General features: G+C 50.6%; 1 protein-coding gene across 1 annotated transcript in view; it reads left to right on the top strand.

The window, feature by feature from the left end:
- The window catches only part of Myo1h (myosin IH), a 60,895-nt gene that overhangs the window by 10,143 nt on the left and 27,857 nt on the right, over positions 1–22,895 (top strand). The window contains exons 2-6 of the mRNA XM_021634706.2: positions 12,710–12,871; positions 14,722–14,837; positions 16,381–16,579; positions 17,363–17,443; positions 21,193–21,372. Coding sequence (XP_021490381.2) covers positions 12,710–12,871; positions 14,722–14,837; positions 16,381–16,579; positions 17,363–17,443; positions 21,193–21,372 — 738 coding nt within the window. The remainder of the gene's footprint in view (positions 1–12,709; positions 12,872–14,721; positions 14,838–16,380; positions 16,580–17,362; positions 17,444–21,192; positions 21,373–22,895) is intronic.

Genomic DNA, 22,895 nt, shown 5'->3' with positions numbered 1-22,895 from the left:
CCAGCCCCTTCTAAATGGGCCATCTCCCGTCCTTTGTGCCCAGACTGCCCAGTGTGAAATCAGCAGTGACGTTAAATGTTTTCTAATGAATCATTACTGAAAGGAAATGGAGAGCTATATGTGTAATGGATTGTAGCGCATTAAAACGTTTTATTTTGCACACAAAAATGTTGTCCTTCACAAGCTCCATGACTGTCGCAGAAAGGCCTTTGTGCCTGGACCGTTTCAATGGATTATCTGCCAGTGTTTCCATCCCAGATGGGAATCAAAGGGCGCCTTTGGCTAACTAATGTTTTTCAAGATGGCAGCCATGAAACACATTTAGTATTTAAAGTTGTGGTTGTAAAGGAATGTTTGAACTCTGGGCGATTTTCTCACTTACTTGCCCCCCCTTGGGTTTGGGAAAGAGAAGCGGCTCCCCGACCTCTGTCCATTCCAGAGGAGTCTCTGGACGCCCCTTCTCAGCCTCAAGCCTGAGACCCCGGGGATGGGGGGATGCCACTTTCCCTTCACCACGTTTGGTCTGTCTTTCCCCCCATTCCTTCCTTTCTCTCTGGCTGGCTGCTGTCTTTCTGGGACGGCGCCTTGGTGCTCAAGTGTGAGTGCTTACAGGAGACAGGAGTTTCTGGGGCTTCCGGAATTGGTGCAAGGTGAATGGTGGAGCTTGAGCGCTGTCCTCTTGCTAACTGGATGGCTCGTGTGTCATCCAGAGGCTGGTCTAGCCTACCATCCTCCCTCTATCTCTTGTAGGTGTGTGTGTCTCTCTTTCTCTGCTTCGTTGCTAGTGGGGTGGGGGGCTGCAGCTCCAGCTTCCTGATGTCCCAGGCTGACCTTCAGGCCACACGCACCTGTGTCTGGCACTCTCTGAGGAGGCGTGAACTGGGACTTCAGCCTTGGAAACACTTTCCTAAGTATGGCATTCTTCTTCCTAGAAACTTCGATTCATAGACCCCAGACATCTTCCTTCTCGCTTCCCCCTCCCAGATAGGAAGAAATCACTCGAAGATAGTAGACAAAGAACGAATCTCTCTTGTCTGTGCATTAGAGCTTTTGATGGACATATAATGGGTCTCGCTTGCAAAATGGAGCCTGAAAGCCTTGCTCTCTGAAGCCTTAGAGAGGAGACAGCCTCAGGACTTTGTGGCAAATTGAAACAAAAACCTTTCAGGAGGTGGAGGGGGAGCAGTGACCTGTCCTGAATGTGAGCAAGCTGATTTGCTTGCTTGCCCCACGAGTCCAATTTTCCAGAGGAAACGAGGCTTCACACCTTCGTGAGTTCCTGGTACAATTTACGCACAGAAAAAAATGAAAACATGGAAGCACAGACTCTGCAGGGACTGTGAGCTCACTGCTTCCCTCTGAGCATTAGAAATGCGACGAGACAGCCTTTTAGAGGCCTTCTATCATGGGATGTCACTTGCATACTGGGAAGTGTGTAAAATAAGTGTGGAGCCTACTGGATTGCTATAAACCATATGCATGTCTAACTATCTGGGTCTGGACAGACTGTTCTAGCCCTCTAGAAAGCCCATCAGTGCTGCCTTCTCTGGCTTCCCTCACAGCCACCACAGACGAGGTGGGTTTTTATATCCTGTGCAAACTAATTCTGTGTGTGTGTGTGTGCGTGCTTGTGTGGCCTGGAAATATGCTCATGTCTCCCTAGGATTCAGGCAGGAGGCAGGAACCCAGACCAGCCTGGAATACACAGAAGGTTTGAGAAGGTGGCAAATGGCAAGGCTCCCCTCAACCCCAAGGGCTGGATAGGACCCAGTGGTAGGGTGCTTACATGACTAGCAGGAGGCTTTGAGTTTGGTCCTCAGTATGGGTTGGGTTGGGTCAGGTCGGGTCGGATCGGGGCAGGCATAGAGGAGGAGGGAGCTACAGATTAAGAATCAGTACGATGAGCTGCTGCGAAGATTCTGTCAGTTAAAGCGAGATGGGAGGAGGTCTCTGTGGCCAACCCTCCGACCACAGCAAACATGGTGACTGAAGCAAGGGGCCATGGGAGTTGTGACGTCCATCTTCTGCTCAGGGTGGGTGGCTGTCTGTATAAGTCGGGGAGGAGAGAACAGTCAGAAGCAACGCTTGTCGCTCGGCTACCCAGAGGCTCGGCCGGCTTTTTTAGCTCAAAGGGGAGTACCCCAGACTGCTTGCACTAGCCAGGCACTTGCTGTGGTGCCGCCCCCCATGAGCTTTGTGTTGTGTACTGTCTCTGGGGAGTGGGGGAAGAGGCCTCCACTCAGGGGATAGCCCAGCATCCCTCCTCGTTGGCATACAATTTGAGTTCGACTTTGAGCCAAAAATGGTCACTGTTTTTTTTTTTTCTCTGAAGTTTCAATTTGTACCAAATTCCATCCTGAGCTAGTGATACCCCAGAGGGTTAAGGGGTCATCCTGCTCTCCCTCCCAGGGTTTCCCTGTGTGGCCCCAGTTGTCCCAGAACCAGCTCTGTTGGCCAGGCTTTCCTTGAACTCGGAGTTCTACCTGTCTCTGCCCCTGAGTGCGTGGATTGGAAGGCAAGCACCACCATGCCCAGCTGCGTGGATTCTTTTATGTTACTGTAAGGTGGGTGCTGTGGGCAGGCAAGCTCAGCTGCTGGAGATGCTCGCTCACAAGCCTGGTGAGCTGGCACTGATCCCTGGAACGCACCCCATGGAAGGAGAGAACTGGCTGGAGCAGCTTGTCCTCTGACACCACGGAAAGCGTGCGTGTTTAGCGGTGGTGCGTGTTTAGCGTGAAGACTCACAAAGGCCCGCCTGCCTCCACCAGGGAATGCTGTGGGCGACCACACTCGGCTCCCTGTGGCTTCAGCAGCCCCCAGGCTGCCTCGCGCACCGGAGCCTTTTCGATGACGCTCGTCTGGAATCTTTCTGAGTTAGTCTCAGACTCTGCACACGGACATGACCTGCTGCCCTCGAGTGCACCGTTTTTTTAGAGAGTGGATGGACGCTGATGAGCACAGTGGCACCGACCACGCCCTCGCTCTCCTGGCTGCAAACGACACGTCGCTGAAGGGACGTGTGACTGTCAATTCTTCGGTTGCAGATGTGGCGTGCGCTCTCCATTCCTGTAGGTGTGTGTGTGTGTGTGTGTGTGTGTGTGTGTGTGTGTGTGTGACTCTGCTTTAGTCTCGGCTCACACTGGCCACATGACCAGCCCTCCTCTCCACTTCCGGTTTCCGCCTGTCCCCTGAAGCACCCGCCCTCCACCATCTCTGCGTGTGGGCCGTCTTGAGTGAATTCACAGGCGTCTGGTACTGTGCAGCCCCTGGAACAGATTGTGGCATTGCACTCTGAATGTCACCTCCCTGCAAGACGATGTGCCTGTTCCACCCTGGCCACCTCCGCCAACCAGCAGCTGGTGAGGCTGTCTCCACTCCAGAGCCTGGTCAGTCCGTCTCCTTCGGCAGAGACAGGGTCACCTCCTGTTGGTGTGCAAAGTGCATTTTTAACATTCACATCATCTGGCCGATTCCTCTGCGAAACGCTTTGTGTGTGTGTGTGTGTGTGTGTGTGTGTGTGTGTGTGTGGTATGCGGTGTAGGCCTGCATATCCATGTGTGTGTGTGCAAGCAGTCCGTCCTGTGTATGCGCGTGAAGCCTGAGCTCAACATCTGCAGTCTTCTCTACAGCTCTCCATCTTTATTTTTAGACAAAATCTCTCACCGAAGCTAGAGGTTGCCGGTTGGGCTGGTGGCTGGCCAGTGGTCCCCAGCCTCCTTTAAATTCCTTCAGTAGTTTAGCGAAGTAGATTCCCGTAACGTGAAATGAGCCGCTCCGTGCCTCGGACACGCAGTGTCTCGGACCCACGCCGTCTCTCGTTGGAGAACTCCAAAACACAACACCTAACCCAGGAAGGATTCTCCCCGATGCTCCTCCCCCCATCCTCTGGCAGCCAGCAGAGGGCATCTGCCTCTGTGGATTTATCGACACGGGATCTTGTACAATCGTGTAATGCTCCCCCGCCGTGGCCTTGTGTCTTTTATTACGTTTCCTATTAAGTAAATCTTTTGATTCTGACTTTGTCATTTACGTGGTGTTGGAGCGATCGCTCAGTCAGGTGCAAGCATGAGGGCCTGAGCCCAGAACTCCTGCACTCATAACACCAGGCACGGCAGAACGCTCCAGTGCCGGAATGGGGGGTGGGGGTCCCAGCCCAGGTAGTCTAGTTGATGTAAGTTCAGCTGGGATGCATTTCAGAACTTGTGTCCAAGTAACAGTCTTTCAAAAACATAGGCACGACCCCAGTACCAGATTATTGATTCCTTGATTTAATTCAACATTCAGATTTTCTAGATCATTAAAAAAATAATCAGAATCCATGTCAGTTCCACACTGTTCTTGCTATGTGCCTTTCGTCTGTTTTGTTTTGTTTTCAGTCATGTCTAACGGCTCACGTGCACTGGGTTTCATCCTGGTGCCACACCCACCTCCCAAATCTATACATCGTGATTACTGGGAGCGCCCTGTCCCCCTCTGGTGTGGGGTATCTGTAAGAGAAGACTGCTCAGACTGAGTTTATGCCATAGAAGTCTTTATTTGCCGGCCATCGACCACACCACATGTTGGGGATCCCAGTGTAGCCCTGAGCCTTTCTCGGGGTGAGCTTTTAATCACTAAAACCACACCCTCAGTTAACATACGTCAGTTGACAAGAACAGTTAGCCATAAGTGGAACTACAGAAGCCAAAAGGCAAGGTTAGTGCTCTCAAAGACTTCCCAGAATGGTAGATTTTGATGGATTAGGCCTTTTAGTTGTGGCATGGGAGGTGATGCTATCCACCTACTGAGTTTTACATCCTGAATGGTACTTCCATCATGGAGTCAGTTGTGCTAAGGACTGGGATCTGTTACACCCTCAGAGGCTAAGGGCATTGTTCTTTCAGGGGACGTTATTTTGGTTTCCAGCACCCACATGGTGACTCACAAATGCCTGTGACTCCCATTCCAGGGGATTTGATGACGACAACCTCCTTTGACCTCTGTCTACACTCAGACACACCCATTAAAAAAAAATAAATGAATAAACATTTTATTCCACACTTGAAAATAATAGCTGTAGGGGCTGGAGAGATGGCTCAGGGTTTAAGAGCACTGGCTGCTCTTCCAGAGGTCCTGAGTTCAATTCCCAGCAACCAGATGGTGGCTCACAATTATCTATAATGAGATCTGGTGCCCTCTTCTGTCGGGCAAGCACACATACAGGCAGAACATTGTATACATAATAAATAAAAAATAAATCTTAAAAAAAAAAGGAAAAGCTTTTCAAAAAAACCAAGAAAATGAATAGTTTTGTGAAGCCCTCACCCATAGGCCATGTGATCCATGTTTCACTACCGTTCTGTGGTTTTAGTGTCAAAAGGGTCACAAGATCCTCATCACAACACGAGACACGATCGTGTTTCCTCTGCCCTTGGGAGCCTGCCAGAGAGTGGTCCATCAACGGAGGAATGGGTCCAGAAATTGTGGTATTTTTACATAATGGAATACTACAGAGCCACAGAGTGGCTCTGTTTGGAGAAGCTGGCAGACTGAGTGGAGGCCTAGCCTTTGGCTTCCTCCTCGGCACTCGCTCCTACCTGACGCTGTTGCCATCCCGGCGAGGAGGAGGTGGTCTCTCCTTGCGCTCTCCATGTGTATGTCTGTCTCCTAGCACACAGGCTCCTCAGCAGTGTCCAGGAAACGCCTGTTTACTCTGCAGAGTTGCTCGCATGTCTCAGAACATGTGTACACTGCTGAGCTGGAAGGTGGCTCTGGGGCCACAGGATGGCTCAGCAGATAAATGTACTCAGTGTGTGAGCCTGACCGCCCGAGTCGAGTCCCCGGGACCCACAGTGCAAGGAGAGAACCGACTCCCCAGTGCTCTCAACTGACTGCCTCGTGCATGCCATGCCATATGCACTGCACTCGCTGATGGCGCTGATGGTGCTGGTGGTGATGGTGATGATGATGGTGGTGATGGTGATGGTGGTGGTAGTGATGATGGTAATGGAGATGATGGTGGTGGTGGTGGTGGTGATGGTGATGGAGATGGAGATGATGGTGGTGGTGATAATGATGGTGATGGAGATGGTAGTGATGGTGGTGGTGGTGATGGTGATGGAGGTGCTGGTGGTAATGATGGTGATAGAGATGATGATGATGATAATGGTGATGGAGATGATGATGGTGCAGATGGTGATGGAGAATGATGGTGGTGGTGGTGGTAGACCTAAGCTTAAATGTGCATTTAGTACACACTCCAGCCACAGAGATCAATTATCTCAAGGGAAATTAAAACACAGAACTGTGTTCTGCCTGGTGAGGTTTGTCTGGAGAACAAACAACTCATTAAAACCCAACGTGTTAGGCCTGGAGAGATGGCTCAGTGTGTAAGAGCACTGGCTGACCTTGCAGAAGACCTGGTTTCAATTCCTGGCACCCTCACGGCAGCTCACAGCCACCTGTAAGCCCAGTTTCAGGGGATCCGTGCCCTCTTCTGACCTCCATGGTTACCAGACACACACGTGGCCACAGACATGTATATAGACAGATTACTCATACACATAAAAGAACAATTTTAAATATCTCACAAAATTCAGACTGCTTCTGGCACAGTGATGCATCCATGGAATCCTAAACCTTCAGGAGGCTGAGGCAGGAGACTGCTAGTTTAAGACCAGCCTTGCTATCCTTTGAGACCCTGTCTCAAAAAAAAAAAAAAACGAAAAGAAAAAGAAAAAAGAAAAGAAAAGAAAGCCTCAGTGGGTTGTAATAAATAATAGGATATGAAGGTAAAAAGAGGAGGGGGGGGTTGAGGCACTATGATCATGAGAAATTGTGTATGCGTATAAGGTCAAAGAATAAATTCCAGATATTCCTTAAGAAACCCAAGCGCTCAGCAACTGCGTCAGGGCTGATGTTGGCTTTAAGATGCTGAGGTATATAGAGCATGGGGTGAAACCAGTGAGAAGTTTCTCCCGTCATTAAACTAGAACTTAAATGGGGAGGGAGGAGTTTCAAGACAGGCACAGCGAGTAGCAAGAACCTCAGTAACTGACTTAATAGGTCCACAGCTCAAGCGCGTGCACACACGTGTGTGCAGAAACGTATGCGCAGACACGTGTGCAAGTTCTCTAGCATCTCTGGCGTCCATCCACCCTCCCAATGAGAAGCCGGCATCAAGGTGTGGGTTATAAGTCATAAAATAAGCCTGAAACATCTTGATTTCTCCTCCTCCTCATCATCATCTTCCTCCTTCTCCACCTCCTCTTTCTTCTCCTCGTCCTCCTCCTTCTTTGATTTATTTTATTTTGTATATGATGAGCACTTTGCCTTCATGTGTGTCTGTGCATCACATGTGTGCCTGGCGGCACGGAGGTCAGGAGAGGGCGCCACATCCCCTGGAACTAAACTTGAGGACGGTTGTGAGCGCTGGAAACTCAACCTGATCTCTGCAACAGCAGCAAGCGCTCTCAACCACCGAGCCGTCGCTCCAGCCACCATCTTGGCTTCTTGGCAAGCAGTGAAGCTGCTGAAGAGGGGTAAGTCAGGTCACAGGACTCCAGCCCGATAAGCAGACTCCCAGGAGTAAAATCGGACTATCCTGAGTGAGGATGATTGATGGAAGTGAAAAGCGTCAGATGCTGGTGGTTCTGAGCACTTACTGCTCTTCCAGAGGATGTGAATTTGGGTCTTGCTTGGGTCCCGGTTTCAATTCGACCAACTGCAAGAGAAACCAGGAAGAGTAGAGGTTTGGGTCTTCGGCTCTAGTGAGCTAGTGTAGGGAGACATCTGCTGGCCAGTGTTTTTCGATATTTTTGTTTTTTAACTTTTTATTAGGGAAACATTTTTTTTTTTTTTTAAATTACGCAAAGCAAACAGGATAGCCTCATGCCCCAGGCCTGCTCGCCGCCGCTTTTTCGTACGTGCCTCCACCTCTCCATCCCCTCCGGCTCCGTCATCTTTATGGTTCTGTCTAACAAGAACCGATCAAGCACAGCCAGGCTGAAAGCTGCATGCCTTAGCAACTTGTCTGCCTGTGGCTTGCTGACTCACAGCTTTATCAGGTCCAGAAAGTTTCCATCACGGCACAAATGTCCTTGCCCTGGCAGCCCCCACCAGGCGGTGATTGTTCTGAGTGTCCCCCATAGATTAGCTCTGCTCGCCCCAGACAGTCGCACAAATGCAATCGCACGGTGCCTGCCCTTTTGTCTGTGGATTCTTTCACAATGTCCGGGAGCGTCCTTCCATGCTCTCTCGAACCCTTTACTTAGCTTTCATTGCTATGTTCAGTCTTCGGTACAGAGAGGCCACATCTGTGCTCCAGTTGATGGGTCTTTGGACTGTTTCCAGTTCCGGGCCACTCTAAATGAAGCTGTGCGCGGGCTGGACTTGGTGTTTCAGTCTTTTGTGGCCCTGGGTTGACACTGCTCCTGTGTAAATACTTCGGGTGGGAGTGCTGATCAAAGGCTGGAGACCGGGCTGACTTCATTAGGAGCCGCCAGGCCGCCTTTCCTGCCGGCAACAGGCCTGGAGTTCAGTCACCTTCGGTGGCGTTGATCTTCACCTGGCCTCTTCCAGTGGCATCAGCTTGGCCTTTTCAGTGGCGTCTCCCTGATAATCTCCCCTGAGCACTTTGTGTCCAGTGACCATTTATCTATTTTCCTTTGTAATTACGTTGTCTAGGTCTTTTGCCCATTTTTAAATGATTTTTTTTCTTGTATTTGGGCTATGGTATCTGCTTACTCTCTCTCCTTCCCTCAAGCCCCCCTCCCCCTCGTGTGTGTGTGTGTGTGTGTGTGTGTGTGTGTGTGTTCCTCTATGGCTCCCCAGCTCCTCATTGTCCTTGCTATTTGTAATTGGGTCTGGGCCAGATGTTTCTGGATTCTTGGCCTTTTATTCAAGGAACTGAAATTAAGGCCCAAATATATTTACAAAAGAACACATAAACTTTGTTCAAAGCAAAGAGCTAGAACAGCTCAGAAAGAAAATACTGTCAAGTTAATGTGAGGCCAGGTGTGGTGAACCACACTCTCAACCCAGCACTTGAGAAGCAGAAGCAGGTGGATCTGTATAAGGTCAAGGCTAGCCTGGTCTGCATAGTGAGTTCCAGGCTAGCCAAGACTACATAGGAAAAAAAAAAAGTTAAGAGGCCATGTGAATGGGGGCTCTGAGGCCCCAGGTCATTGCTTACAGCTTCTTTCACTGGAAGGAGTCTGGTTTTTAGGAACAGCATAGTTCTATTTAAATTATTTACTCTGTGTGCACGAGTGTGAACCAGAGAACTACTTGTGGGCTGGCCTTTCTTACTTGTGGGCATACGGGACGCAGGGATCAAACTCAGGTCATCAGGCTCCGAAATAGTCTTGGATGAGGAAGGCCTTTGCTCATTGTGCACACCCCTAATGCATCTGATTCCAATCATATGCATGTCAGGTTGTGCATATGGGGCTAATGCGGGATTCTCTCTCCCTAAGGTTCACTTGGAGGACACAGCTTGCTTCCCTGCGTGTCACCCAAGCCACTTCAGGAGGTCTCTGTGTCCCCTGTTCTCATGCCAGACATAATTCATGTATGACTGAACAGAATCTGAGTGTAATGGCTGTTAGGAGGAGAGACATATCCTATTGTTGAGAGGCACAGTAAGCCTACAGGGGTGGGGTGGGGGTGGGGTTCGAAGCTTGCTAGGTGCATTGTTCAGAGATAGGTATGTGTGCACGGTACATGCAGCTCAGGGTCCTAGGCTGCCAGATGCGCCATCAGGAGAGAGGGGTGTGCATAGCCCAAACCAAGCAGAGTCCTGGGCTGCTGCACCATTCCCTACGCTTGCTGCGTCACGGAGGGCCAGGGCTTCTCACCGAAGCAGAAGCTGGCCATTTCAGCTGCGCCTGAGTCTTCAGCTGAGTGTCGGATGTTTGAATTCAGGGCCTCATACTCGCTCAGACTCTGAACTGTAGGTAGCTGCTAGTCCACGTACAGACCCTTCACAGCTGTAATTTTTTAAAATACTTCCTTAATTCTGAGGTGCTTTAGCACTAAAGTCTAACTTCTTTCTTTTTCTTTAACTGTCATCTCTTCCCACATATCACCTGAGAACACTTTCTGCCTTCCTCGGGTTGGAAGATACACTTCTCGTTTACCTTTAATAGTTTCACTGATTTCTACACTCACACGTAGACCTGAGAGCGCCTCAGTTTTCAGGCTGCGTGCTCGGCTGTACACTGTGTGTATGGGTGCACACCCCATGGCATAAGGTTAGGGCTGGGCTGCAGCTATACTTGTAGATAGTTAGGATTCCTGCCCCATTGCTTGACATGATTTTCCACTTCTTCCCCTAAGTGCATTGGTACTTTACCAAAACAGGAAGGGAGGGAGGGAGGGAGGGAGGGAGGGAGGGAGGGAGGGAGGGAGGGAGGGAGGGAGGGAGGGAATGAAAAAGAAACCACAAACTTAATTTTAAGTCGTGTATCTGTGCACCTGCGTGTGAGGTGCCTGTGGAGGCCAGTAAGGGCAGCAATGAGCTGCCTGACAGAGATACTGGGAACAGCAGGCACTCCTAACTGTGGAGCTGTGTCCAGCCGTGAAGAGTCTTGGCCACTTCAGGGTGAATGTGTGAGCCCCCGACCTTCGTTTCTCTTCATAAGGTCTTTCGGCCGTTCCAGGACCTTGACCTGCCTGTTCCAGTTGTTCAATTACTGCCTCCCAGATCAAGGTTCGCCCTCCGGTCCCACCCGCCCGCCCTGCATGAAAACGCTATCCCTGAAGTTAGCGCTGTGTTAACTCAGCTATCCACTAGAGGGCGCTGGAGACACATTGCAGCGTCCGCCGGCGGCTCTCTCCTCGTTCCCTGTTGAACTCTGGGTTTTCTTCAGTTTATGGCTGCGATCTGCCTGTGACACAACCCCTTGCTGACCACGTTGTCCCAATCTTCTGACACGTAGTTCACACGCCAAGCCTGGAAGCTGCAGAGGTGCGCACACCCAGGGCACACAGCCCTCCACGCTCTGTGCTGAGCTCAGTAAAGGTGATTCCTGCCTCCCACTGTGTAATGCTTTGGGTCCACTGCCCGGGGGCCACAGGCCAGCTCTGGCTGTGTCAGCCCAGTGACGTCCCACAGGCCAGCTCTGGCTGTGTCGGCCCAGTGACGTCCCAACACGCCTTCTAGTGAGGTCTGAAGTCCAAGATTGTCCTTCATGAGGCATCTACTGTGACAAGAACGCCCTCTGATGGTGGTGGCCGATGATGGCTTCCTGCTTTACCCCTGAGCGGAGGGAATCGGTTGCGCCTCCATCAGGCTGCTGCAGGACAAATCTGTGGGTATTGTTGGGTTGCTAACTGATTCAGGAGGGTCCACCATGGACAGTGCCGTCCCTGAGCAGGTGGGTGAAGCCGGTGAGCAGCGCTCTGGCGTGGTTTCCACTTCAGCTCTTGTCTCTAGGCTCCTGCCTTGACTTCCCTCAGTGATGGACGGTGACCCGTGAGCCACCGTTCCTCCCCCAGGCTGCTTTTGGAAGTCAGTGTTTCATCTCAGCAATAAAAAGCAGACTAAGAAAACGTCCCATCTCTCATCTGGGAATTCCAAGGTCAGTTTAGACAGTCAGCTCTCGTGGAGGGCAGGTCAGAGAAGCAAGTGCTAGGTCAGGCTGCTTTAACTGCAATTTTTATTTTGTGTATGTGTGTGGGTGTGTGCATATGTGGGTGTGGGCCAATGGGTGTGCACATGTGTGCCCGTGCATGGGGAGGCCAGGGAACAGCCTCTGGGCTCTTCCTCAGGAGCTGTCCACCTTGGCTTGGCTGTTTGCAGTCTTTTTGACACAGAACTTCTTGTGGCCTGGGGCCCACGGGTCAGCTGTCTGGCTGTCTGGCCAGCAACCCCAGGAATCTGCTCACCTCCCCCCTTCATGGTTGCACGGCAGGCATTTTACCAACCGAAACATCTCCTCCCTGTGTTCACACCTGCTTCTGCCTCTTAGCAGATCTGGATCATCGTTGTAACATCCCTCAATTTCCTCACTAACCTCAGCAGAGTATCAGGACCAGAAATAACAGAGCCCACTACGAGCCAAGCCTTTAGAATAGAGTCTCACACAGTAAGTACTGGGCTTCTGTGAGCTGCCATTGCTATTTGCACAGAGACATACACATGTACACACATACATACACACGCAATATAATACTTCCTTAATTAAATACTTCCTTAATTAAATTCCTTAATTTAAAATAAAATTAAGGAATTTATGCAATATACACACATACAAACATATATATAAATATATACACATACATACACAATATGCACATTTCACACATACATACACAGATACACACATGCATACACATGCATATATCATGTGAACTTAACGGTGGATATGTTCTGAGAAACACGCCATGATTCAGATCTGTAACTGTAAAAGCACTACAGACTGGTCCATGGTAACCAGCAGCAGGCCGGCAGCCTGTGATCCTCACGTGCATACACACGTGTGTGCACACATGGGCGCCAGAGTGTGGTGACAGGATGGTGAGCATCTGTGTGTCCGAACATGCCTAAGCAGGAAACAAGCATGGCGAAGACAGCAGCGGAAATACGTGCTCAGGCTGTCTTGGCGCCATTGGCACCTCAGCCGGGGCCCCTCGGGACTGTCTCGGGCTTTCGCAGCTGTTTCCCGGCAGGCACCGGACTCACATTCCTGGGTAACGGGGCCGCTGAGGAATGTTCTGTTCCCCACAGAAGGAAGAAGCGAGGAGGAAACACATCCGTCTGCACATGGAAGGGACTCTCACGGCCCGGGACAAGGTCGGAGTGCAGGACTTTGTGCTACTGGACGCCTACACCAGCGAGTCCGCCTTCCTGGAGAATCTTCGCAAGCGTTTCCGGGAGAACCTCATCTATGTAGGTGGCCGTTCCCTGGCCGCCCTCAGTGTCTGCTCGCGGCCTGTGCTCGGCCTGGGTGCCCTTGAACGACCTCACCACTGACGCAGCCGCAAGGGGCCAGTAGAGGGCGCTCCACCCAGTAGGGAGAGGCGGCAGTGGCTTAACCCCCCTAGGCCACGATGCTCCCTCAGCTAACTTGAGGATACAGAAACAGAGTAGGGTTTCGGGGAGCCCCCGCTCTGCCCTCTTGGGCCGCTGACCGCTCATGGTGGAGCTTCTCTTTGCTGAGCGGCAGGAAGACCACCAGTTCCTCAGTTTGGCGCGGTTAGAGCAGGTGCTCGCTCAGATTGGCCCGTTTTGGGTCAAGCTCCTGCCTCTCAACCAATCCCCACAGGCCAGAACAGCTTAAAGCCGGCTCTGGAGGAGAAGGCTACAGTCCCAGCATCCTTGACCTAGAGCTGGGACAGGGCCATTCCTGAACCGAATCTTTTGAAACAAGAGGAATAGACACCAGGCAGGGAATATAAGAGATCATCTCTGTACCCGTAAGTCTTCAAGGACCAAGAAAACAATACCAATAGAAAGGGTCGATCTTGTCCTGCCTGATATGTACAGGGCCTTGGGTTAATTAGATCTCCAACAGAAACAAAAATGTATGTCATATGGTGAGAAATATATATATTTACATTTATTTTATAATTATAATAATAGCACATAATATAAATTGTATGTGTTTATATAAAATATACACTATATATTATCATTCAGAGTGTTGAAACCAAGGTTACTAGAAAAAAAAATTCTTAAATTATATGTTCCAACCCCTGACTTTCAGAATTATCACCCTTACTTGTAAAAGTAGAAACAAACAGACTTTCTGTACCAGTAAAATGTAAGCGATGTAGGATACAGGGTCATCAGGACTAGACCAAGAGCTGCCAGTTTGAGTGTGTGAACTACAGAGGCGCTTGCCACCCTCAAGGCATTGATTAAAGTAGTTTTTTTTTAATCAAAATATCCCTCTCTGTTCCAGGTCTCTAGTTGGTTTTTGTCCTAGTTGATTAGAAAAGGCAAAGTCAGAATCTGAAAGCATCCCAAAGGGCCCCAGATAGTTTTGTTTGGCATTAAGACCTTAGGCACCCTGTTTATTTACAGTTGCATTCCAGGGGGTCTTTTGCCAATGAGAAGGTCGCAAACCTATGCACTCGGAACGGTCTGAATCTCAACAGCTGAAGTCTGGAGGATTGTTGGGAGGCTGGGCGTGCGTGGGGTTTTAGGGTTCGGATCAGCTGGTTGTCCGTTCAGCCAGTATTCACAGGGACAGCTGTGAAGCATTAATTGGCTCCTCACGAGGAGAGCACGCCTGCCCCACCCATTGTATTCAGAAGAGGCTGCCAGCTCCTGCAGAGCTCAGGCCATATGGTCAGGGCCGTCTCCAGCGGCTTCTTTCCCCTTCAGCTCCCCACGCCCACGGGCTTTCCCTGCCCTTGCTGCGTGTTCTCAGCCTTGCCCTCTGGATCCTTCATCCTAAAGCACACTTCCTGGCCTTGGCTAGCTGTTCGTCCTTCAAGCTTCTACACTGATGTCCACTCCTCAAGGGAAGCTTCTGGAAGCCCGAGGGCTAATACAGCCTCCCGCCTGTTGCCCTCTGCACACCTGTGAACACTCCTCTGATGCTTTCTTGAGCCGGAGCTGCTCATCTGCTTTCACCCCCCCCACACACACACAGGCTCCATCTCAACAGGGTACACACCTGACTTCCTTGCTGGGTTACATCCCCCACCTGGAGTCAGCGCCTCGGGGGATGGGAGTGCGGAACACTATTTGTATACTGAATTCCGTGCCTGTGGTGTGGCGCCTCCCTGCAGACATATATCGGGACGCTGCTTGTGTCTGTGAATCCGTACCAGGAACTGGGGATCTACACTGCCAGCCAGATGGAACTCTATCAAGGGGTCAACTTCTTTGAACTGCCCCCACACGTGTAAGTACCTTCCCCAGGGTCAGGTCTGGGCCCAGGTTTCTTTTTCCTTATTCTATATTTTATCCTTCTCTCTTCCTTCTTCATGTCCTCCTGGCTATCCATCTGTTTGTGCATCCGTCCATCCATCCACCCATCCACCATCCTCACACCTCCTTAATGGACTTCCTTAGGTTTTTGCATGTCAAAGCAGTACAAAATGTTTGCAGGCCATTTTTGCCTCCCAGCCTAAATGGACGAGAGGAGGGCTCAGAAATGTGTGAGGCTAAAGAGTCACCCTCTCTGGGATGTGGCTGCTGTGGTGTCACCTACTGGTGCCCACGTGTCACTGCGGCTAAGGACCCCTGAGCAATTTCTTTCCTCGTCTGCGCATTGCTTTGCTGAGCTGTCTGCTTCCCTCTGCTGGGGATTTACGGGTCTGTTCTCCCCTCACTTGTCTTGGAGGCTAAGCCATTCCCCTTAATGGGTCTTCAGCACTATCAACAATGGCCCTACCACGGAGCCCTGAGCTCACCCTCACCGGCTCTCAGCTGAGCTTTGAGTTTGGTTTCTGATCCTGGGGATAAGCTGCTCATGGTAGCGTCACCTCTTGTGCTGAGGGTGTCAGGGTCTCTAACTTTTGTGTTTGTCCCCCTGCATCCCAGCTGTTGAGAAAACAGTATTTTCTCATATTTACGGAGCTATTTAACATTTAGACAAGGTGCTGTTTCTACCTACAGTTAATACAGTGTCTCACAGGATGTGACTTCAAATCTGACTTACTTCTCAAAAGAAATGTAAATGGATGGCACACACCTTTAATCCCAGCGCTCCGGAGGAAGAGGCAGGGGATCTTGAGGCCAGCCTGGGCTACAGAGCAGTTATAGCACAGCCAGGGCTACACAGAGAAATGCTGTCTTGAAAAGCCAGATAGTTAGAAAGATAGATAGATAGATAGATAGATAGATAGATAGATAGATAGATAGATAGATAGATAGATAGATAGGTGAGGCCGGATTACAGCTTGGTGGTAGACATGCAGGAAGCCTTGATTCAATCTCTGGAATCCAATTAATTAGGTTGTCTTAGTTACTTTCTGTTGCTTCAATAAAGCGCCCTGACAATCGCAGCTTACAGAAGAAAGGGCCTGACAGTGGCGGGGAAGTTAAGGAGGCAGAACCCGAGGCGCTGGTCACACCGCATTCACAGTCAGGAAGCAGAGGGCACACTGCTGCCCACTTCTCCACCTCTAGTTACACAGCCCAAGATGGCAGGCAGAGAACAGTGCCCGAGGCAGGCCCATCTCTCAGGTGATCCCAGAGACTGTCCAGCACGCAGTCACCACCAAGTACCACGTGGGTAGATTTTGCCATTAGCCTTGGTGTCACTGGGGTTTGTCATCTCACGCACTCTGTACCGGGTCACTTGGGTGATCCTGGCAGAGGGGTTTCTCAAGGTGGCACAGGCTAGCCTCAGCTCCCTGGAGGCGGGGGTTCTGCCCAGCAGCTCTTAGAGGCAGGGCGAGCGAGCAGCATTAAGAAGGGTGTGCCTCCTCGCACTTCTCCAGCTACGCCATCGCCGACAATGCCTATCGCATGATGTGCTCAGAGCTCAACAACCACTTCATCCTCATCTCCGGGGAGAGCGGGGCTGGGAAGACAGAGGCCTCCAAGAAGATCCTCCAGTACTTCGCAGTGACCTGCCCCATGACAGAGTCACTCCAAATAGCCCGAGACAGGCTGCTGCTCTCCATCCCGGTCCTGGAGGTGAGTGGGCTCGAGGACCTCCTGAGGGGACTTCCAGGAAGCCCCCAGAGAAAAAGCCCTCCTCTGCCCGGGACAGCAGTAAAAGAATAGCACGGGGCTGCTGAGGAGAGGGAGTTCATAGGCATTGTTGACAGCAAGGGACGCAATCATGCATGGAGGCTGGCAGGCTTGAATGGAATCCAGCAAGGCTCCACAAAGGCCTTGGACCCACAGCCCATCTTCCCAGCTGAGGGGATGTGTCTGCTCAGAGGACTGGACTCTCCAGAGGTCTTGGGGGTCCAGCGGGATGAGTGACAAGAGCTCATGGGATTAGTAAGCTCTGAAACACACGTGACTTGCATTTTCCTCAAGCTGAAACCATCTGTCGTTTTTACCGAGACAGTTTGCTGGCTGACTCGGAACGAGTCACTGTGCCCTGGGTGGCTGCCCTGTATGCAAGAGACGCTCAGGCCAACGAGGCTTGCGGCTGGCCCTTGGGTGTGAGAAGGAACGGGGTGACAGGCTGCCAGCCACACCTGTGGAGGCAGAGAGTCAGATACTCTCCTGGGTCCTTTACAAGAGATCTCTTCAGAAATTGTAGGGGGATTCCCCCACTGCTTTTACCATGTCTCAATGTGGCATTAGAATTAGATCCTCTGTGCTTAATTACTCTTTCAGAAGTGTGCTTTCCCTCTCTAGCTCCTCCTCCTGTCTTCCATTTTCATAACGATCATGTTGTTTGGGGGCAGGGGCCTGCCCAGCGCAGTGAGCCAAAGTGACACTGTGTGACATTTGTATTCGAAGGCTTTCGGAAATGCCAAAACAGTCCGGAACGACAACTCCAGCAGATTTGGGAAATACATGGACATCCAGTTTGACTTTCAGGTATGCTAGAATTCCTGTGCAGGCTCCAGGGACCCCTCACCAAGACAACCTTCAGGAGAAAGGCGTTATTGAGCCAAACAGTGGGGGAAATGCAGGGTCAGGATAAATTTTTGAAGTGCGTGTGTGTGTGTGTGTGTGTGTGTGTGTGTGTGTGTGTGCACGTGCGCGCGCGCGTGTGCATGGAGATGCAGATGCACTCAGAAGCCTATAGCATAGCACCCGTGTGGAGCTCAGAGGACAATTTCAGGTGTCCTCACCTTCTGCCTTGTTTGAGACAAGGCCTGTCGTTTCACCACTGTGTATGACAGGCCAGCTACTCTGTGAGCTTCTTGGCAGCTCTGCTTCTCACCTCGCTTTGAGAATGCCGAGGACACAGACTGAGGGTCCCAGCCCAGGCCCTCCCACTGTAGAGCAAGCCCTTTACCTCAGAGCCATCTCCCAACCCCACCTCAGCCCCCGTGAGCTACCATAGTTCCACCTGTTGATGAATTACCTCTGGCAAAGACGGGTGTGGGTGGACACGGATGGCTAGGAACTCATACACGTGGCTGCGGGGGTTCACGGTGAACCCGTTAGAAAGCGGCCATCGCACCTGTGACAGGCTCCCGTGTAGTGAGGCTGTTGTCACGTGATCCAGAGAACAGCCCAGTGCTGTGGCACACAACCCCAGCCCGCAGGAGGCTGAGGCAGGAGGACCTCCATAGACTGGAGCCAGCCTGGGCTATAGTGTGAGGGAGGAGCAGCGTTCCACTCACGGAGGTATCCCACAGACGTGTAAGCAGGTTCACCAGCAGCCCTGCTCACCAAGGCAGGAGACTGGGTACAGCAGCCAGCCTGAGAGGGCTCCCTGTCCACTCACGGCTAACTCGGGGTGTGTTCACACAGTGAGGTGACACAGAGGCACCACAGCTCAGCATCACGCGGGGAGGCGCTGGAGATGGACTGGCTACCATTTTTCATAAGGCTTGAAAACGAGTGACAAATAAACGGCACATTGTGCGGGGGTGTGGCCTGCGTGAGGGAACCCAGGACCTCCTCAAATAGGGTGGGGCAGGAAATACCTCAATCAAAACACCATCCATCGTAGCGTGAAGGGAGCCATATAGCGGCACGTGAATGAATGAAGGGTGGATGGATGAATGAATGAACGAGTGGTGCTACATACAGAATCAAAGTGTGTCTGTTGCGTGCGACCACAGTCTCCCTACAGACATATGTTCCGAGTGGCAAAGCGACAGACGGGGCGCAGCAGCTCTCTGAGGTTTCAGATGGGCAGTGACGTCAGCCTGGCTCTGGGCCTCCCCGAAGCTGGCCTGCGAGGGGCCGATGGCATGCACGCAGACTCGGAAGGACACAGCGGGCAGGGACACTATTTTCACAGTCTCCATTTACATATAACCCAAAGTGAACGGGGGTGGCGAGGCGGCTCAGTGGGTAACGGGGCCTGCTGCAAAGTCTGAGGACCTGAGTTTGATCACTGAGACCCTCACGGCGGGAGAGAACTCACTCCTGAAAGTTGTCCTCTGACCTCCAAACAAGGGCTGTGGCAGGAGCGCGAGCACACACATACATGCACACATACATGCGTACACACACAAAGTATTTTTTTAAGTGGACAGGTTTGCCTACAGCAAGTAGGCTCCTCAAATGTATCATGTTAACTGAGGAATGCCGGGAAAAATAAAATACATGTATATATATAATACACAGTGTTAATGCCACACACTGCAATGCAGAATAGCCTAGAATTTACTCCAAAGCCCAGGCTGGCCTCAAATCCATGGCTATCCTCCTGCCTCAGCCTCCTGCGGGCTGAGCTTGTGTGCCACAGCACTGGGCTGTTCTCTGGGTCACGTGACAACAGCCTCGCTACACGGGAGCCTGTCACACCGGTGCGATGGCCGCTTCCCAACGGGTTCACCGTGAACCCCAGCGGCCACGCGTGTGGGTTCCTAGCCATCCGTGTGTCCACCCACACCCGGCTTTGCCAGAGGTAATTCTTGTCCATCCAGAGGTAAAACTGTAGCGCTATGGTAACTCCTTTAAATTAGTACGAGGCTGAGGTAGGGCTGGGGAGATGGTAAAGTCATGTGTCACCACACCTGATGGCCTGGGTTCAATCCCCGGGACCCGCATGACAACTGCGAGTGGTTGGTCCTGTGACATCCACACCCAAACTGAGGTACACGTGCCCCCCCACATACACAACTATATATATGTGTGTGTGTGTGTGTGTGTGTGTATGTGTGTATGTGTGACTAAAATATTTGATTTTTGAAAAGAAATCTGTGTTTTTGTGAGTATGTGCTATGTGGGTGTGGGTGGCCACAGAGGCCAGAAGAGGGTTTCTGGTCCCCTGGCGGTGGAGTTACAGGAGGCTGTGAGCTGCCTGATGTGCTGCTGGGATGTGAACTCCCTTCAAAAACTGTGCTGTCTCTCCAGGCTTGAATCTTCTGAAAATCAGCACTAGATTCAGTAGGGATGAGGTCATCGTTCCAATGAATGATGCTCTTGCTGACATTGAGTGTTATCATGAATTTAGAAGACCGTTGACCCTTACCTCACACCATACACAAAAGCTAAATAGTACAGGTCGGCAAGAAGCTTTGATATGTACAAACACTACAACACAATACTCAAACCTGACGACAAAGTTTTGATCCCAGAACCCACACGGTGAAAGGAAGGAATCAAATCCTGAAAGTTGTCCCCTGATCTCCTCATATGTGCTTTGGTACACATGTGTGCATGCTTGTAAATATATTTTTACGTTATTTTTAAATTAGCATGAGGGACCTTTGTCATGGATTATTAATATTTATTATTGATTTATCTTTTTGTTAAACAGCAGTTAGTCCTAAACTAACTGTATACCCAAATCACCACACATAGACTGGGATTTATTTAATTAACTTAGAGCACAATGCTGGGCAATAGTTACTCCATCCTAAACCTCCAAGCCCACATAGTTTCCTACCATTCAGATTTCACCCATTATACTTGCTTTAGTCATATCTTAGGTCCGGTCCATCTCTCCACATGGTTCCAAGACCTCTCCTCCGGATTCTCCGCTCCTACCCCTCGCTTCCTTCTCCTCCCTCAGGACCAGGATGTCCCACCCTATCCTCTCCATTGCTCAGCTTTGTGGCTGGTTGTTTTTATTGATAATTTAGAGAACAAATGGTGGCATGTTTACACAAACTTGAGACAGATGAAGCTTAGAATAAGCATTGCAATGCAATGTCCAGATTGAAACCAGATAGTGGGGTAGAGAAATCAGCATTTGAATGAACAAGGGTAAATTATATACATTCCACAAGAACATTATACCAACAGACCTTAGTCTGAAACATTAAACAGTAAAACAAGGAGAGGAAACACCTTCCTGGCCTTGGAGTTGGCAAAACCAGAGCCAAGGAAACATCAGTCATTGATCCTGAGGGATTGTTATTCATTGAAATTGTAAAGCTGCTGAGTTGGATGTGGTCCATTCCTGTAATTGTAGTGCTTGGGAGATGAGGCAGGAAAAGCATAAGTTTGGGGCTAGCCTGGACTACACAGGAAAGCTGAAGCCAGTCTGGACTACTAAAATTCTGTTTTCCCTCCACACAAACACACACACACACACACATACACACACCCTAAGCTAAACCACTGTTGTCTATCAGGTCCTCAGCGGGATGGGGCTTGTCATAGCCACCACCCTGCATTTTGTTTGTTTGTTTGTTTGTTTGTTTGTTTGTTTGAAGGGCATTCCTGTAGGTGGGCATATCATCAGTTACTTGATCGAAAAATCCCGAGTCGTCCATCAAAACCACGGCGAGCGGAATTTCCACATCTTCTACCAGCTGCTAGCCGGTGGGGAAGCGGGGCGCCTTGCTTCCCTGGGGCTCGAGCAAGACCCCCAGCTGTACAAGTACCTCTCACAGGTTGGAAGGGCCGTGCCTGGCTTTGGTGGTCTTTGGGAGGAGGGGGTTGGGCGCGTTTGCTTTTCAGATCGTACCCTGAATGACACTTGTCACAAGCAGGCTAACCCATCTTCCCTCATGACGGACAGCTATCTCACCTCAGTAAAGCAACCGGATGTCATGAGCGTGCAGCCCTGTGGTAGAGTACCTGCTAGGGAGGCACAAGTGCCAGTGCTACACACACGTCCCTTGGTTTTGTACGCAGCCAAGGTGAGGGTTAGTCGCTGGTGCAGGTGTCACAGGCATTGCTGTCCCTCTCTGACCCCATTGGCCAACTGAGAAGAACCCTCTCCAACTCCCCTCAAAGCCTCCACTTTGAGAGCTCAGATGCGAAATGAAACAGCTCAGGCCACCTGTGCCAGGGTCCTAAGGTGGCCAGGCCGTGTGAGGCATTTGATTCCGCTAGCACCTTTCTTTTCCCGAAGCTTTTTTTTTTTTCCTTTCCTTCTCATTGGGCCTGGCTTTGAGGTCACCTGAGGTCATTACTGTAGAACACAGGCGAGAGAACAAGGCTTTATAAAGCAAATGTCACAAAAAAATGAGGGCATACAGCCCTTAGGAAAAGAGCAGGAATAACTTTAAAACCAAATGCAAAGGCTCAAAGACCCTGCACTGGATAACCCTGCAGCTGGTTCTTGGAGCAGGGCGACAGATAGGGTTTGTTTTGTTTTGTTTTGTTTTGTTTTGTTTTGTTTTGTTTTGTAAGGACCTGGTTCTCCCAGCATGGCCACATGTCTGTGTCATCTTTGGTACATAATCAGGAAGGGCTGATTGGTACAGGAGTGAAATGACGGAGCCCTTGGTCATTTCAACAAATATCTTCTCTTGCCTTTGATAACCACATCTCTCTATTGGACACACACACACACACCTTTATTCTTGTAGTTTTTTTTTTTTTTTTCCTGGCCCTACTGCTTCATTCTGACCTGTATGCCCCAGTGGCTTTGCAAACAGTTCTAGCAGTTTGCCAGTGTTTTGTTTTGTTTTGAGTCCGTTCCCTGATGCCTACAGCACTGGGGAATCATTCAGCTTTATTTTGCAGCTTGCACTGCTCTAAGCCAAGCGTGTGCCCCAGAGGGACAGATCTGCACACGGTTTTCCTCCGGGGGCAGGAGCAGATGTCCTATGGGAAGGAACAGCTGCTCAGCTTCCACGGGAACCCATTCCAGGACCCCTCTCAGATGGGATGGGAACAGCCAAGGACGCTCAAGTCCGTTATATAAAACAGCAAAGTGTTTTGCACGTGACCTACACATCCTTCCGCATGTGCTAAGTTGTCTCCAGGTCCTCTGTGAGACCACGTGCAGTATAATACCAGGATGCTATGGGGCTGTGAAGATGACACAGTCAGTACAGTGCTTGCCACACAAGCCTGAGGAGCTGAGTCTGAATCCCTCCCATCCACATCAGAAGTGAGGAGGTGGAGATAAGAGAGGGAACCCTTGAGGCTCACTCCCAGCCAGTCTAACCAAATCAGTGAGCTC

Source organism: Meriones unguiculatus, chromosome 4, assembly GCF_030254825.1.
Source record: "Meriones unguiculatus strain TT.TT164.6M chromosome 4, Bangor_MerUng_6.1, whole genome shotgun sequence".
Taxonomy (NCBI): Eukaryota; Metazoa; Chordata; class Mammalia; order Rodentia; family Muridae; genus Meriones; species Meriones unguiculatus.
This window is presented reverse-complemented; position numbering and strand designations above follow the sequence as displayed.